The sequence below is a fragment of the Sarcophilus harrisii genome, chromosome 6, assembly GCF_902635505.1.
Source record: "Sarcophilus harrisii chromosome 6, mSarHar1.11, whole genome shotgun sequence".
Classification (NCBI taxonomy): Eukaryota; Metazoa; Chordata; class Mammalia; order Dasyuromorphia; family Dasyuridae; genus Sarcophilus; species Sarcophilus harrisii.
In genome coordinates, this window is record NC_045431.1 from 252,751,580 (window position 1) to 252,770,895 (window position 19,316).

The following is a 19,316-nucleotide window of genomic DNA, read 5'->3' on the forward strand; positions in this document are numbered from 1 at the left end:
GCTCAAAATCATAGGGGATAGTTACTGGCACAAGTCTCTTTTTCATTCATATTATTTGTTGTTCAAAATGTCTTTAACTAATATTAACAAAGTCTCCCAAGATGAAGCAACAGGAGACAACTCTAATTTAAAGTTTTATAAAAAATCATTTAACTCAGCAATTGGCCCATAGTGAGGTTGATGTCCAAAATAAGAATACTGTAAACAGGAACACCAAAACAGAGTAACAGAGTGGACTTAAGGTTATTTAGAATTACTTCCTCCTGTATTTTGGTCTATTTCTTCTCTAGTTTATTACAAGTCCCAGTTAAAATATTACTTTCTATAGAAGCTTTTTCCTAATTCCCCTTAATGTTAGTCCTTCCTCCCTTTTAATTACCAATTAATCATACATAAATGTAGATAGATAAAAACATAATTTACTTATTTGTTTTATGATTTCTCATTGTACAACACCATCTTCTTTGAATAAGGAGCTCTTTTGTCTCTTTTTGTATTTTTAGCTGGTTAGTAGTATTATTAATACATAGTAATTGACATGTAATAGTTACATTTATATAGCATCTAAGTTCTAGAAACTTGGTGCTTTATGCATATTGCCTCTTTTGATTCCCCTAGCACTCTGAGAAGTTGGGGTTACTATTACTCCAATGTTACCAAAAAGGTAACTGAGACAAAAAGATTTTCCTTTGGTCACATAGCTAGTAAAAATCAGAGTTGTTTGTTTGTTTGTTTGTTTGTTTTAAATTTAGATTTACCTAACTCTAGCTCCAGTGTTTTATCCCACAACTTAGTTGTGGGATAGTTGACAACTCTTAACCTCCATTGGTAAGAGATATAAGTGAAATCAAAATGGTAGATTTCAGAGCAATTGAAAGAATCAAACCATATAACGAGTAACTTTATAATAGCACTACTACTAATAATTGTAACTTCCTTTTCCATAGAAACTTGAAATTTGCACATTGCTTCATTGGTATTTTTAATTTTTTGAATTCAATTTATATAGTATAATATATATATAATTTAATTAATAATATGTAATAAATAAAAAATAATTATAATAATGTATATATAATAAATAAATAATTTAAAAGAGCTCGCATTAGCCTCAAATCATGCAAATTTTTGGCAGAATATGTTTAATACTGTTCTTCACTGCTATGGAACAAACATGTCTACTTTGACAAAAGAGATAAAGGAGATTCGATAATAGTAAATAATTTAAATTTAATTCCTAAAACACACATTTTTAAGTAAATTACTATGCTGAGCATTAATGGCATTATCAAGTTTAAATAAGGTCCCAGTCCCTTTTCACAAAAAGCATGCTATCTTTTATATAGGCATGTCAATAAAATAAATTCTCATTTCTTTGGTGATTTATAATGAACTTACTATAAAAAGAATCTTATAAAAAGAAGAGAGTTGACATTATCTTAATTGTAGAGGACTGTTCAGTCAGGTTTTTGTCTTTCTGTTCTATAATCTCAGATAAAAAGTGATTAAATTATTTGTCCAAGGACATTTACTTCAAACCTTGGCAAGAAAATTAGTCAGAGGCAAGGATTTGCCTTCTTATTTCCTCATAGTCTCCACTATACTAATTGCATTTCTTGGATTTATATTACATGTTGTATGTATATATTGATGTTTGTGTGGATGAGTTTGCATATGAATGCATATGTGTGTATAAGAATTTATTACTCATATATATGTACATATTACTCATATTACCTATATACACACATATATATTATATATATATATATATATATATATATATATGTAAATACATACATATGTGTGGGATGAGTACTAGACCCTAATTAACTAATCAAAGACATCTTCAGGTATAAAGAGAAAGAAAGCATTTGTTTAGTCCCTGCAGAGAGAGGACCAGACACACAACTGGGAGCCATCCCAGCTCACGCCATGTGCTCATAGAAACTAACAAGCTTCTGGCTTGTCAAGATTTAAAAAGCAAAAGGTCCGAGTCTTTTCATTAGATAGACTAAAAGGACATAACCATCCTTGACCAATGTTGTCTGCTTCCTGTGGATCACATCACTTCCTGTGGATCACATCACTTCCTATGGGTCTGACCTTTAGAGACCACATGACTCCCAACAACCCAGAGTTCAATACCTGATCTTCCTTCTCTGGGAATAGGGATCATGTGACTTAATCTCAATACTGAGAAGACTTCACCCAATTAGTCCCATTAACATATACATGTGTATATATGTATGCATTTGCATATATCTGTATTGTGTATATACATTCTCAAGTTTGCAGGATATTTAAGAAGTAACCAATGAAAAACAAAAGAGCGAGTAGCTCAATGCTAGAGGAAAAAAAGAAAAAACCTACATATCTAATTTTTTTTTAGATTTTTGGCTACTTTTTCAATTTTGTTCTTTTCTGCATTTCTGGTGTTTCCCATGCATTCAAAGTCTCAGTGGTCCTAGCATATACCTACAGATTCATAATTTATTATAAGAAATTTAGATTTTGAAGACTGATGATAAGCAGATGCTCTCAGGAAAGAAAAAGAAACCTGGAAAGTTCTTCATGAACAAATTGAAATATATTGTGTACAAAGTAATAGCAATATTCTGCGATGTCCAAGTATAAAAGACAATTATTCTCAGTAGTACAATCATCCACATGTACTCTTTTTTTTCTTTCACAAATTGACTTTTATGGAAAAGTTTTCAATGACTTCACATGTGGTTTCTTAATTGTGAGTAGGGATAAGGGAGAAAACCTAGAACTCAAAAATCTTAAAAACATATATTAAAAAAATAACATTTAAATGTAACTAGAGAAAAATGTTAAATAAAATTTTAAAAAGATCTCCTTCCCATCAAACTATCCCCAGAAATACAATAATGAAATTTGTGAAATTGGAGACACTCTAACCAGTCTACTAGGCAATAAACATTTAATAAGCACTTTTGATATTTTTTTTTTACTTAATATTGAAGATACATGGGGGAGCTCAGACAATAAGCAAACAATAGAGAAAACTAAACAAATAATAATATGAACATGCAACATATGCATAGTAAACAAAATTCCAGCTGTGAGGCAATATCTTTTTTTATAATTTTTTGGATTACATTTTTAAATGATTTTAACATTTACATTTTTTTAAGTTTTGAATTCCAATATCCATTGCTTCCTTCACAATCATGCAAAATATTTATATAAAACATTTTCATAATAGACATTTGTATGAAAAAAACTTATACAAAAAAGAAAGGGCAAAAGTTTTTGAAAGGAGAATTGATAGAATATGGAGAGAAGAAGCATACACTCGATCAACAGCACCAAGAAACTAAAATGGCAATAAACAGTCATAGGAAACATATGTATACGGCATTTACAGAAAGATGTAAGGTGCAAGACCAAGGAATTCTTCTATAAAACATTTACTGATTATTTGAAACTTCCTAATTTTTTTTTTTTAATGGAAAATGTTCCAAAATGTGTGATATATGAAAGAAAAGAATCAGAACAATGCAGTATTAAACCATGAGTTCAAGTAGCATGTTATAGTGTGAAAACAGGAAAAAGCTTCTTTATTCTCTGAATTGGGAAAAATCTCCATATACTTCTGATGTAAACTGCCCCCCTGATCTTGGGAAAGAAGTGGTTGGAAAGGCCCTGAATCAAACCCTCCCAGTCTCTGGGAGGGGCCCCACCACCCTTCTGTTCATAGGGGGAAACTCCCAGATAAGTAATCTCCTCCTAGGATTCAACTGGAGATCTTGGCATGGGACATGGTCACTGCCCTTTATTGAACTGAAAATCAGTCCATTAAATAGCTCCCTTGCTCTGCATATCAAAACAAACAAACAAACAAAAACCTCAATATGTCAAAACACTGCCAGCCCAAACCTTTGCAAATAATCCTAACAGGATTTTGCCTGCTAAGAAAGCTGTTTTCTTAGTGTAATAAACACATTTTTGCCACAAACCTCTTGCCTCTTTCATTCACATTTAAGAATTCTTTCTCAAAATGCTGAGTGAAATGAGCAGGACCAGGAGATCATTATATACTTCAACAACAATACTATATGATGACCAGTTCTGATGGACCTGGCCATCCTCAGCAACGAGATCAACCAAATCATTTCCAATGGAGCAGTAATGAACTAAACCAGCTACACCCAGAGAAAGAACTCTGGGTGATGACTAAAAACAATTACATTAAATTCCCAATCCCTATATTTATGCCTACCTGCATTTTTGATTTCCTTCACAAGCTAATTGTACAATATTTCAGAGTCTGATTCTTTTTGTACAACAAAATAACGGTTTGGTCATGTATACTTATTGTGTATCTAATTTATATTTTAATATATTTAACATCTACTGGTCATCCTGCCATCTGGGGGAGGGTGTGGGAGGGTAGGAGGTGAAAAATTGGAACAAGAGGTTTGGCAATTGTTAATGCTGTAAAGTTACCCATACATATAACCTGTAAATAAAAGGCTATTAAATTAAAAAAAAAAAAAAAAAAAAAAAAAAAAAAATTCTTTCTCAAAACCTGCAAACTGGTCATGGGACTTCCTTGCTGTCAGGGGATCTCCCAACCCTCATTTCTCATACTGTTGAGATTTAGATTTGGGCTATCTAAATGAAATTAGGGTTTAGTTGAGGTCTAGTGGCAGGTTTGGGGTGCAGGGAGTCAAACAGAGCTCCCCAGCAACCCTCTTGGATTTGGGGCAAGGATACAGTAGTAAATGAGGTCTAGTAGTGGCTCAAGTCCCCAATAAAAAAGCATTTATTGTCTCCAGAGCTAGACTGATATAAGAGGTTTAGTACTGGGTAAGCAAGGTTAAAGTGTAGGCGAAGGTAGAGATAAGGGCACTGGATAGAGGGTCCAGTGGATAGAGGGTCCTCACATGGTTAACATGTTTGGAATCTGCAATGAGGGGGTCCTAGCATCTCCCTTTTATAATAGGAGATTTAGCTCGAGGGGCTTTTGGGTATAGCCCCAAAGTTGGCTCAGATCCAGGTGGGACTGGGACAGGTCTGGATCTTCTATTTGAATTCAAAGGGGGGGCGGAGCCAAGATGGCGGAGAAGACACACACGTCTTTCTAAGCTCTTCTCTTACCCTCTTTATCAATATTATATTGAGCCTCAAAAATAGTCTTGACTGCTACAATTCGTAAAGATAAGAAGTAGAACAACTCACCGGCCGAAGAAAATCTGCAGTCTCGCCAAAAAAGGTTGGTTCCGGGGCCAGGGGGGAGATCGGCGCAGACAGGGAGAGAAATTAGGTTCCTAGGAGAGTCTCAAACCGAGGGTGAAGGCACAGATCTCAGCACAAGCGCGCATCCCCAACCCGCAGTAAGGGGCTTTTCCTTGGGGCAGTTGTGATCCTGCACAGCAGGAGGACTCAGCCCGGGTTAGCCTCCAATCTGCACAGGGGGGATCTCGGCTTGGGGCCATAGAGCTTTTCCAGGGCCGATTTGCTTCAGGCAGAAACGCTGGGCAGAGTTTGTGGCTGTCTACATTCTGCTCTCAGCTGCTAATACTCACAGTCCCACTAGAGGCTCCGGCCTGGGCAGTGACACTTTCACCACTTAGTCTCTAGCCAAGGGCAATCGATAATCCACTCAGCCCTACTAAGCAGTTTGATAGCTCGCCCAGTGCTGAATCCACTTCCTGTTGGGGGAAGGGAAAACTCTCACCCAGAGCACTCCCATACCTCGGAGCCGGAAATCGGTTTACATCTTTCCCTGCTCTGCAGAGGAAGCTGGTAACCCCCTTGCCTAGGAGACCTACCCTAAAGGCTTTAAAACATGAATAAAAAGATGAAAAGAACAATCGACAGCTTCTATGCAGAAAAAGAGCAGGTCAGCAAACCTGAAGAGACCTCAAACAGCAAAAATGCATCAGACTGTCCTCCTTTACATAATGCTCTCATAGAAGAGACCATTAAAAGTCTCAAAAGAGAGTTAGAAGATAAATGGGGAAAGGAAAGAGAAGCCTTACAAGAGAGCAACAACTTCCTGAAATATGAATTGGAAAAAGTAAAAAAATCTCAGGAAAGTAAGAATTGTGAATTGGAAAAAATAAAGAATTCACTAGAAAGTAGGATTTGTGAATTGGAAAAGACAAAGAACTCGCAAGAAAGTAGGATCCGTGAATTGGAAAAGACAAAGAACACGCAAGAAAGTAGGATCTGTGAATTGGAAAAAGAAAATAATTCACTAAAAAAAAAAATTAGTGAAATGGAAAAAAATTCCACAGACCAAAACAATACATTCAAAAACTCAATTGGACATATACAGAAAGAAGTAAAAAAAGCTAATGAAGAAAATAATTCTTTAAAAATTAGAACTGAACAAATAGAAACTAATGATTCATTGAGACAGCAAGAATCAGTCAAGCAAAAACAAAAAAATGACAAACTGGAAAAAACCATGAATTATCTACTTGCAAAAACGACAGACTTGGAAAATAGATCTAGGAGAGATAATCTGAGGATTATTGGACTTTCTGAAAACTATGATGAAAAAAAGAGCCTAGATACTATTTTACAAGAAATCATCAAAGAGAACTGCCCAGATGTAATAGAATCAGAAGGTAAAATAGGCATTGAAAGAATTCATCGAACACCTTCTGAAAGAAACCCTAAAATAAAAACCCCAAGGAATATTGTGGCAAAATTTCAGAACTATCAGATTAAGGAAAAAATTTTACAAGCAGCCAAAAAAAAACCATTTAAATACCGAGGTGCCACAATAAGGATCACCCAAGATCTGGCTGCCTCTACATTAAAGGAAAGAAGGGCCTGGAATATGATATTCCGAAAGGCACAAGAACTTGGGATGCAGCCAAGAATAAACTACCCAGCTAAGCTGAGCATTTTCTTCCAGGGAAGAAGATGGACATTTAATGAAACAAATGAATTCCATTTGTTTCTGAAGAAAAAACCAGAACTAAACAAAAAATTTGATCTCCAAGAATAGAACTCAAGAGATGCAGAAAAGGTAAAAATAACTCTTGAGAATTGTATTTCTGTTGTGGATATACAAAAAGAATACATGTATAATTTGATTGTACTGATATAACATAAAAAAGGGAAGTAGATATGGAAAAGGGATGATGGCAGAATAAGGTGGGAAGGAGGGATAAAAAGAGGGAAACCACATCCCACAAAGAGGCTAAGGAAACTTATCATATCTGAGGGAATTTAGAGAGGGGGAGGAACATTGTGTGAATCTTACTCTCATCAGAGTTGGCTCAAAGAAAAAATAATTGACATTTGTTTTAGAGAAAATTCTCTCTCGCCTCATTAAAAACGGGGGAGAGGAAAAGGGAAAAGAAAAAGAGTAATAAGGGAAGGAAGGGGGAAAGACTCAAAGGGGGGGAGGGAGGGATTATAAAGAGGATAAGTATCGTGATACAAGAGGGGTACATAAGTTTAAAAGGGGGAAAGAGGGTTGGGGGAGGCAAGAATAAGTAAAGCACAATCTGGGGTTATTAGGATGGCAGGAAATACAGATTTAGTAATTCTAACCGTAAATGTGAATGGGATGAACTCCCCCATAAAGAGGAGGCAGATAGCAGACTGGATCAAAAGTCAGAACCCTACAATATGTTGTTTACAAGAAACACATTTAAAGCAGGGGGATACATATAGAGTAAAGGTAAAAGGCTGGAGCAAAATCTATTATGCTTCAGGTGAAGTCAAAAAAGCAGGGGTAGCCATCCTTATCTCAGATCAAGCAAAAGTAAAAATTGATCTAATTAAAAGAGATAAGGAAGGAAACTACATCCTGCTAAAGGGTAGCATAAACAACGAAGCAATATCAATATTAAACATATATGCACCAAGTGGTATGGCACTCAACTTCCTAAAGGAGAAGTTAAGAGAGTTGCAAGAAGAAATAGACAACAAAACTGTAATAGTAGGAGATCTCAACCTTGCACTCTCAGAATTAGACAAATCAAACCACAAAACAAATAAGAAAGAAATTAAAGAAGTAAATAGAATATTAGAAAAATTAGGTATGTTGGATCTTTGGAGAAAATTGAATGGAGATAGAAGGGAATATACTTTCTTCTCAGCAGTTCATGGAACCTATTCAAAAATTGACCATATATTAGGACATAAAGACCTCAAAATTAAATGCAAGAAAGCAGAAATAGTAAATGCTTTCTTTTCAGATCATGATGCAATAAAAACTACATTCAACAAAAAGTTAGGGGGAAATAGACCAAAAAGTAATTGGAAACTAAACAATCTCATCTTAAAGAATGATTGGGTGAAGCAGCAAATTATAGATACAATTAATAATTTCACTCAAGATAATGACAATGATGAGACATCATACCAAAATTTGTGGGATGCAGCCAAAGCGGTAATAAGAGGGAATTTTATATCCTTAGAGGCTTACTTGAATAAAACAGAGAAAGAAAAGATTAATGAATTGGGCTTGCAACTAAAAAAACTAAAAAAAGACCAAATTAAAAACCCCCAATCAAATACTAAATTGGAAATTCTAAAATTAAAAGGAGAAATTAAAAATATTGAAAGTAAAAAAACTATTGAACTAATTAATAAAACTAAGAGTTGGTTCTATGAAAAAGCCAATAAAATAGATAAGCCTTTGGTAAATCTGATTAGAAAAAGGAGGGAGGAAAATGAAATTAGTAGTCTTAAAAATGAAAAGGGAGAACTTTCCACCAATGAAGAGGAAATTAGAGAAATAATAAGGAGTTATTTTGCTCAACTTTATGCCAATAAATTTGATAACCTAAGTGAAATGGATGACTACCTCCAAAAATATAGACTTCCCAGACTAACAGAGGAGGAAGTAAATTGCTTGAATAGTCCCATTTCAGAAAAAGAAATAGAACAGGCAATTAAACAACTCCCTAAGAAAAAATCCCCAGGACCAGATGGATTTACATGTGAATTTTACCAAACATTTAAAGAACAATTGGCCCCAATGCTATATAAATTATTTGATAAAATAGGGAATGAAGGAGTCCTACCAAATTCCTTCTATGACACAGACATGGTACTGATACCTAAACCAGGTAGGCTGAAAACAGAGAAAGAAAATTATAGACCAATCTCCCTAATGAATATTGATGCTAAAATCTTAAATAAGATATTAGCAAAAAGACTACAGAAAATCATCTCCAAGATAATACACTATGATCAAGTAGGATTTATACCAGGAATGCAGGGCTGGTTCAATATTAGGAAAACTATCAATATAATTGGCCATGTTAATAACCAAATTAACAAAAACCATATGATCATCTCAATAGATGCAGAAAAAGCATTTGATAAAATCCAACATCCATTCCTATTAAAAACACTTGAGAGTATAGGAATAAATGGACTTTTCCTTAAAATAATCAGCAGCATCTATTTAAAACCATCAGTAAGCATCATATGTAATGGAGACAAACTGCAACCATTCCCAATAAGATCTGGAGTGAAACAAGGTTGCCCACTATCACCGTTACTATTTAATATTGTATTAGAAACGCTAGCTATAGCAATAAGAGCTGAGAAAGAGATTAAAGGAATAAGAATAGGCAATGAGGAAGCCAAATTATCACTCTTTGCCGATGACATGATGGTATACTTAGAGAACCCCAGAGATTCTGCTAAAAAGTTATTAGAAATAATCCACAACTTTAGCAAAGTTGCTGGTTATAAAATAAACCCACATAAGTCATCAGCATTCTTATATATCACTAACAAAATCCAACAGTCAGAGTTACAAAGAGAAATTCCATTTAAAGTAACTACTGATAATATAAAATATTTAGGAATCTATCTGCCAAGGGAAAATCAGAAACTTTATGAGCAAAATTACAGACCACTTTTCACACAAATTAAGTCTGATCTAACCAATTGGAAAAATATTAAATGCTCTTGGATAGGGCGAGCAAATATAATAAAGATGACAATATTACCTAAACTAATCTATTTATTTAGCGCTATACCAATCAGACTCCCAAAAAACTATTTTAATGACCTAGAAAAAATAACAACAAAGTTCATATGGAAAAACAAAAGGTCAAGAATTTCAAGGGAATTAATGAAAAAAAAATCAAATGATGGTGGCTTAGCTGTACCAGATCTAAAATTATATTATAGAGCAGCAGTTACCAAAACTATTTGGTATTGGCTAAGGAATAGATTAGTTGATCAGTGGAATAGATTAGGTTCAAGGGATAAAACAGTCAACAAATATAGCAACCTAGTCTTTGACAAACCCAAAGATCCCAGCTTTTGGGATAAGAACTTACTGTTTGATAAAAATTGCTGGGAAAATTGGAAACTAATATGGCAGAAACTAGGCATTGATCCATACTTAACGCCGTACACCAAGATAAGGTCAAAATGGGTTCATGACCTAGGCATAAAGAATGAAATTATTAATAAATTAGAGGAACATAGGATAGTTTACCTCTCAGACCTGTGGAAGGGGAAGGTCTTTATGACCAAAGCAGAACTAGAGATCATTACTGATCACAAAATAGAAAATTTCGATTATACCAAACTGAAAAGTTTTTGTACAAACAAAACTAATGCAGACAAGATTAGAAGGGAAGCAATAAACTGGGAAAATATTTTTACAGTCAAAGGTTCTGATAAAGGCCTCATTTCCAAAATATATAGAGAATTAACTCTAATTTATAAAAAATCAAGCCATTCTCCAATTGAAAAATGGTCAAAGGATATGAACAGACAATTCTCAGATGAAGAAATTGAAACTATTTCTAGTCATATGAAAAGATGCTCCAAGTCATTATTAATCAGAGAAATGCAAATTAAGACAACTCTAAGATACCACTACACACCTGTCAGATTGGCTAAGATGACAGGAAAAAATAATGATGATTGTTGGAGGGGATGTGGGAAAACTGGGACATTGATTCATTGTTGGTGGAGTTGTGAACGAATCCAACCATTTTGGAGAGTAGTTTGGAACTATGCTCAAAAAGTTATCAAACTGTGCATACCCTTTGATCCAGCAGTGTTACTACTGGGATTATATCCCAAAGAGATTATAAAGAAGGGAAAGGGACCTGTATGTGCACGAATGTTTGTGGCAGCCCTTTTTGTAGTGGCTAGAAACTGGAAACTGAATGGATGTCCATCAGTTGGAGAATGGCTGAATAAATTGTGGTATATGAAAATTATGGAATATTACTGTTCTGTAAGAAATGACCAACAGGATGATTTCAGAAAGGCCTGGAGAGACTTACACGAACTGATGCTGAGTGAAATGAGCAGGACCAGGAGATCATTATATACTTCAACAACAATACTAGATGATGACCAGTTCTGATGGATCAGGCCACCCTCAGCAACGAGATCAACCAAATCATTTCTAATGGAGCAGTAATGAACTGAACTAGCTATACCCAGAAAAAGAACTCTGGGAGATGACTAAAAACCATTACATTGAATTCCCAGTCCCTATATTTATGCACACCTGCATCTTTGATTTCCTTCACAAGCTAATTGTACAATAATTCAGAGTCTGATTCTTTTTGTACAGCAAAATAATGTTTTGGTCATGTATACTTATTGTGTATCTAAGTTATATTTTAATATATTTAACATCTACTGGTCATCCTGCCATTTAGGGGAGGGGGTGGGGGGGGTAAGAGGTGAAAAATTGGAACAAGAGGTTTGGCAATTGTTAATGCTGTAAAGTTACCCATGTCTATCCTGTTATCCATATATATCCTGTAAATTAAAGGCTATTAAATAAATTAAAAAAAAAAAAAAAAAAAAAAAAAAAAAAAAGAATTCAAAGGGACCAGGATTTGTGAGTCAAAGGGTAATTACATTAACTAGAGGGGTTTGGGAATCAAAAATAGGAATCTTTCCCACGTCAATACCTCAAAACTTCTAAACACTAAAAAAGAGATGTGTGAGTGTGAGTGTGTGTGTGTGTGTGTGTGTGTGTGTGTGTGTATGAAAGTGGGTGTATGTTTCTGGGTGTATGTATTGGGGAGAGTTGTTTCCTAGACTCTTCTACTTATTTTACTATTCTTATTTGGTCTTTATAGCATTGATGGCTTAGAACATTCCCTTGAATAATAAAGGAAGTTAATATGCATTTTTCAAATTTAATTGCTTTTTATTACTCTTTATTTCCTATTTATGTACACTCTAATTATCTGGGACAAAAGTATAATAGGAATGATTAAGTATATATTATTCTATTTTTATTACTGTCATTTGTCATTGTTTCTTATGGCCCTAGATATCTCAGTGAACAAAACAGGAGCATGGAGTCAGAAATATTTGAATTCATATCTGGACTCAGATAATCTTCAGGTGTGTGATGCTTGGCAGGTCACTTAACTCTTTGTCCTTCAGTTTCCTCATCTAAAAATAAAAAAAAAAAATCTAGAAAAGGTAATGGCAAAGCACTCCAGTATCTTCCAAATAAAAACTTAAAATGGAGTCATAGAAAGTTGGACAGAGTTGAAAATACTAAAGAATATGTGTTCAATCTAGAAAGACATACCACAAATTGCACCAAATTCCTTTTTAAGACACAGACTATCACTATGTTGTTTTTTTTTTTCAAAACTATGAAAGACTCTGAAACATGAAGATAATCCTCATATAAAAGGTGTATTATCCATCTAGTTCAGAAAAAAAATTAAAGTAGAATTGATCAGAGAAGAAACATAAAATGGAGAATGCCACTTATGGAATCCACCTATCTTCCATTTTATGTACATCAACAAAACAGAGAACAGTAATCTAAGACTAAAATATTGAACCTATGTCAGAAACATAAATATTTTTGCCTTTGTTGGGCATATGGAAATTCAAATTCAAGCTCCATGTTATTGTGTCAATCTTTATTTACCTCCAAAAAAGATCAAATATAACGTACCCTAACAATTAAGCAGGCATATAACATGATATAGAATAAATATTCTTTCACAAATATGCATTTATTATTTTTCAAATGCAATAAATATTTAGATTAACACAATATAAATCCATTTGAAGACAGATTTAAATTAAAAGTAGCCTTTTATAGCCATTTTTTTTTCTTAATCAGAACAAACTAGGTGTACAAATATGAAAATGGGATTTGAAAAGCTATTGACTATTAAAAAGAATTTAGCTTGAGAATTACGGGTTGGGAAATCTTTGCTTGAATAAAATAATTTTAGTGATATTTAAAGGAAGATAAAAGTATTAAAAGGGAGAAGTGACAAAGTACTACATTTCATAAAAGAGATATTAAGTGAATATTTTCAGAAAAAAGTATCATTTTTATTAGGTTGTTTACAATTGCAGTGAATTATATCAATATCCACAATGGAAAATCGATAACACTTTTGCATTTTCTCTTTTATTTTAAGGACATAAGTTTTGTGGTGATGTGATAGAGGCCTAAACACCCTACAATAATAATGATTAAAGGGATTTGGGTGGCTAGTTTTTTATTTATTTATTTTACTTTTTTTGTTTTGTTTTGTTTTTCAGTTTTCACCTTATTTTTTCTCCACTTAGTTATAAATTCACAAAGTTTAATACACATAAAATAACTAATTCGTAATATCAGATAAATATAAGATTAGAGTTTCTGACTGTATTCATTGTCCACTTAAGAGAATGAAACCATCAATTCAAACAGAATATTTAAGCAATAGATGATGATATAGTGGTTTAGTTATTGCTAGTATTGTTGTTGTTGCTGTAATTGCTATTTTTGTTGATATTAGAGGTGGTGGAGATAATGATGAAGATGATGAGAGAGAAGATGATGATATGATGATATTAATAATTGATGAGAACTCATTTTTTGTCCATTATCTTCCTGATTGTTTCCTTCACTTCATTGTTCCTCAGACTGTATATCAAGGGGTTCAGCATAGGAATGACCACTGCAGAGAAGATAGAGGCCACTTTTTTTGTGAACCAGGAGCTTTTAGTGTTGGGGATACAATAGAGGAATAGAATTGTTCCAAAAAAGACTCCAACAGCTGTCAGGTGAGAGGCACAAGTGGAGAAGGCTTTATGCCTTGCCCTAACTGAATGCATCTTCATTACAGTTACAAAAATAAAAATATAAGAAGAGATTATGACCATGAGTGTGCTAAACATAGTAAAATTTGCCACAACAAAAAGTATCAATTGACTAAAGTATATATCAGAGCAGGCAGCAGAGAGTAAGCCAGAATAGTCACACATAAAATTATTTATGATTTTAGTTCCACAAAAAGATAATGTAAGGAGAGAGTAAGTGAGGAGCAGAGAGAAGAGTATGCCCCAGGAGTATGCGGCAGCCACCAAAAGGGCACACCGTTTCTGGGACATGATAACACTATATAAAAGGGGATTGCAAATGGCCACAAAACGATCATATGCCATCACTGCCAACATGAAGGTCTCAGTCAAAGGACACCCAGCAGCAAAGAAGAACTGTGCAATGCAAGTTGAGATACACATTGCCCTATCTTCTGCCACTAAGTTTTCCAGCAGCTTTGGTGTAATAACAGAGGAGTAATAGAAATCCACAAAGGACAAGTGTTTAAGGAAAAAATACATTGGGGTGTATAACTTGGGATTCATAATAATGATTGCAATCATCCCAAGATTACCCATTACACTGATCACGTAGGTGGCCAAAAACACCAGAAAGAGAAAAATTTGAATTTCTGGGTAGTCAGAGAATCCCACGAGAATGAAAATAACTGTAGTACTCTGATTTCTGTCAAAGATCATCATGGTTAAATTTGAAAGAATTTTAAAAATAAATCCTGGAAAGAAGAATAGTACAATGAGAACGATGTTGGTAATGAAATAAAAGTAGTTTAAAATAAATTATGACAATTAAAGGCATTTTTTAAAAAATTAAATATTTCTGCTATGAAGGTCAATATTTTCTAACAGATAAAATATCAGCCTTGAAATCAGACAGTTCTAGATTCTTAACTTCTTTCTGACATATACTAATCTGTGACCTTGGAACAATTGCTTAACTGAAACCAATAACACTCCAAGTAACAGGATACATGCCAATCCATTTTGGAAAAGTTGATTTCACAATGAAATCTATTAGATTTCATTAGAAATTTCATTCATTAGAAATTAGAAGTTGACAAAATTATTAATAATGATGATAATTCATTAGTTTAAATTATATTTATTGACATCTTAAATCAAATCAAGTTTTGGAAAAATTCAGAAAGGATAGATGAGGAGAAAGGCAAAAAAGATCAATTCATAATTTAAAGGAGAATAGAGTTGAAATGATAGGAAAGGAAGAGAGAGAAAGGAAAAATAGGGGATAGGAGGAATACTTTCCAAAATAGTTCACGTTCTTCCTTCTTCAAATTTTTATACATTTTTGTTTCTATTTGTTTTTCTTCTTCATAGGAAGTTGTTATGTGACTTCTAAGCATGGAATGAGGCCCACAGAAAACACTTCATATAAACTTTCGTGATTTTTTTTCTATTGTCCCAAGCTATGTAAAATATAAAAAAGGCCTCTTTTTGTATGTGAAAAATATGTTTATGTTAATTAGGATATATTCCCCAAATACACATGAATCTGAGGACTCATTAATCCTCTTCTCTATTAAGAAAACTAGTTGAGAATATTTTTAAAAATGCATTTAGAGAATCACACTCAAGAAGTAAAGTCCATTATCCCCCAAATAAATATTCTATGTGAATCCTGCTCAACCCTTAATTGCCTTTCTTATCACTCTAAGAAATTTATACTTTCTAACATAATTCTGATAGTCAAAAACTCTTTTTCCATTTATGGTGTTGGTGAAGTCCAGAAGGTGAAAAAATTAGATGGTCATTGTCTAGAAGGAACTTATTCTCTGCTAATCTTAATTTTGTTTTGTTTTGTTTTGTGTTGCTTTGTTTGGTTTTGGTGTATAAAGTTACTTGTCCAGGGTCACAAAGTTAGTAAGTGTCAAGTGTCTGAGTAGAGTTGAACTCAGGCCCTCCTGACAACAAAACTAGTAGTCTATCCATTGTGTTATCTAGCTGCCCCTCCTTCTTTGATTTTGAAATCTGACACATGCAAGAATAAATTTAGCACCAATTGTAACATGATGGGGATAACTAAGAGACTTAGGGTTTTCTGTGACTCTGGGATAATTTGAGTAGATAATGGGAGGGGAGGGATGTTCATTTGGAGAATGAGAAGATTTTGAGTAAGAAACCTGAACTCCTGAGACTTGATAGAAGAAAAGTCTTTGGTATTATCCAGTTCAGTCTCTGTTCCAGAGTATCTGGAAAGCTATAGCCAATCATCATCAACTCCATTACTTGACATTCAAGTCCTTATTTATTCTGAACAATATCGACCTTCGGAGTCTTATGTCCATAATCTGGTAATGTTTCAGCCACATTCTATTAATGATAATGTTCTGAAATACAACATGACTTTCTTCCTTCCTGCTTTTACTCACAGAATTGCCCCTGCCTGAAATGTCCCTCATCTTCATTTCCCATTGAGTTCAGGATTTCTTCTACTTTGCCCCTTTTACAAGAGTTTTCTGAATAACTAGTCTTCATAACTGAAGTTTCTCTTAAAACCAATTATACCTATTATGTATTAGGGAACAAAGGCATTAAGCTTATGGTCTCTGAATCCACATTAGTTTTTTGTGTGTTACTGTTCTGCATTTACACATGGAATATGAGTTCTTGAATTCAGAAGTTGATTTTTTTTGGCATTTTGGGGACTTAGCACAGTGAGTTCAAAACAATAACTATCCACTGCATGTGCCATGATGACAGGGAAAAGGAGGATTTGAAAGAAGCACCTACCTTTTTTGCCTGGCAGTATTTTAAGATCAAGGGATTTGCAGATATTTTCTGGTAACAGAATTTTCTTCTTTCTAAAAAGAAAATAGAATGGATTCGCTAAATACATCTACAATAAACTAGATCTATGGATCAATGAATGATGAGCTTGAGCTTGGTAGCAAACAATGCTCATTAGTAGAAAAGACCACCTTCCCCCAAATATGATGGGTAGCTAAATTAAGCCAATAATGGGCATCTACCAAAAATGAAATCTTAGAATACATTGTCAACTGACTGTAGGAAGACAATGAATGCCTTTTTATTTTGAAGCAAAACTCAACTGAAGAGACACATGTTCCTACCATGGAAATTACCTGTGTTGTTCTCGATGCTCTCATTTTTACTTGTATCTCAACAGATATGATAAAACAGATGCCAGAGAATAATGACCTTTCCTGGCTAGGGCCCAATCAAGTATTCAGAGAAAATTCTGCCTTTAGGGAATAGTATTTTCTTGAACTCTTAGGGGATAGTTACTTGCACAAGTCTCTCCTATTCATATTATTTATTATTGAGCAAAGTATCTTCAATTTTAACAAAGTCTCTCAAGATGAAGCAACAGGAGACAATTCTAATTTAAAATTTTATAGATAATCATCTAACTCAATAATTGCCCCATAATGGGATTGTCACTTAGAAATACTTCATCTTCTATTTTAATCTATTTCTTCCCTAGTTTATTACAAATCCCAGGTAAAATCCTACCTTCTACAGAAGGTTTTCCTAATTCCTCTTAATGTTAGTTCTTCTTCTGTAATCATCCATAAATATGGATAGGTAAAAACATGTTTTGCTTATTTGTTTTATGATTTCTCATTATATTACACCATATTCTTTGAATCAGGAGCACTTTTTTTCTTTTTATCTCTCTTTATATTTTTAGTGTTTAGTATTAACATTAACAGTTATTGACCCTCAATAATAATATTTACATAGCATTTACTAAGTCCTATAAACTTAGTGCTTTATGCCTATTATCTCATTTGATTCTCCCAACAACTCTGAGAAGTGGGTTTTATTATTAACCTAGTTTTACACACAGAGTTGAAGTGATTTTCCTGTGGTCCCATATCTAGTAAACATCAGAGTTTTTTTGTTGTTGTTGTTGTTGTTGTTGTTTTGTTTTGTTTTTGCTTTTGTTTTTATTTTGTTTGTTTGTTTTTAAGTTAGATCTTCCTAATTCTTGCTCCAGTGCTTTATCCCATAAGCATCACTTAATTGACAGCACTTGACCTCCATTGGCAGATGTAAATGACATCACAATGGTAGATTTGGTTCATCTCCAATAAAATATTCCAAAGCATTATCTATATGAAACTACATTTATTAGTGAGTAGTGCTGCTCATTATTCTCTGAAGATAGTGTGATATTTTTGTACCTACTTTTCCCAACAAGTCAGTGATACCCTCTGTTAAACAAAGTCTATCCTTTTATGCATTGTTTGCACAAGTTAAGTTTTGCTGATAATTTTACTCTCCCCACCCACAGGCATTCTTCATACTTCTCACATTCTGTAATCTTGACTTTGATCTGTAGCTACAATCTATTATTATTAGTTTTTGCATGTACCTGCCTCATCTAACCACATGTCCTGAAAAGTTTTTGCAGGAAGAGTTTCTGATACATAGCATATATAATTCATGGATATTAGTTTAGCTGCAGAAAAATGTTAACCAAAAAGGCAATGATACTGATGATGAATTTATGTAAGATAAGCCCTTGCAATCTTCTATTTTGGGGCAGTTCCTTTCTCTTTTATCTTTTAACAAGCTTTTGAAAGGAATATTCTAGCTTCTAGTCAATACACCAGAGGGAAAAATGTACTTAGTAGGAAATTACCAGAGAGAAAATGTACTTAGTAGGAAATTATCAGACATATCTCCACTCACCAGAACATGGAAGCTTCCGGACATTTCCTTTCCCAGAGCCATAGAAAAGAAGCTATATATCGTCAATGAATGATAAAACCCCTCCCTGGATCCTCCTTAATGATCAAGCTCAGAATTAATTCACCGATATATATTATTAAAAGAAAATCATAATCTTGTCCATTGAATGCAAAGACAGAGTCAAAGACATGTCCTTTTAGTATACCTGAAATGTGATTGTGGCACTTATGCTAAAGATCTTACATGTGGCTCCAAGTTTTTTGAAACCTTCACCCTAGAGATTCACAACTGACCCAACTTGTTTACTATCAAGAGAAGTAATTCAAGAAAAAAAGTGATATTACTTTTCACTTTCAGTGGATGGAATATCCTAGAAATTAAAATGATCTTGCAAGATAGTATTTGTTCTATTTTCACAAATATTAACATAGATTTTCCATAAAAATATAAAATGTATAATTAAATGTAAATTACCATGTAATGGAATAATTTAGCCTCAGTAGTCTTTGGACAAAGCTTGGCCAGCTTCATTTTAATAAATGCTTATTGTCAGAACT

At 33.7% G+C, this 19,316-nt stretch overlaps 1 protein-coding gene across 1 annotated transcript; it reads right to left on the minus strand.

Annotated features, from left to right (window-relative positions):
- Positions 1–13,833: 13,833 nt before the first annotated feature.
- On the minus strand, positions 13,834–14,766 carry LOC100928490 (olfactory receptor 5D18-like). Its single transcript, XM_003774325.1, has one exon. The coding sequence runs from the start codon at positions 14,764–14,766 to the stop codon at positions 13,834–13,836; it is 933 nt and encodes a 310-aa protein (XP_003774373.1).
- Positions 14,767–19,316: the final 4,550 nt, after the last annotated feature.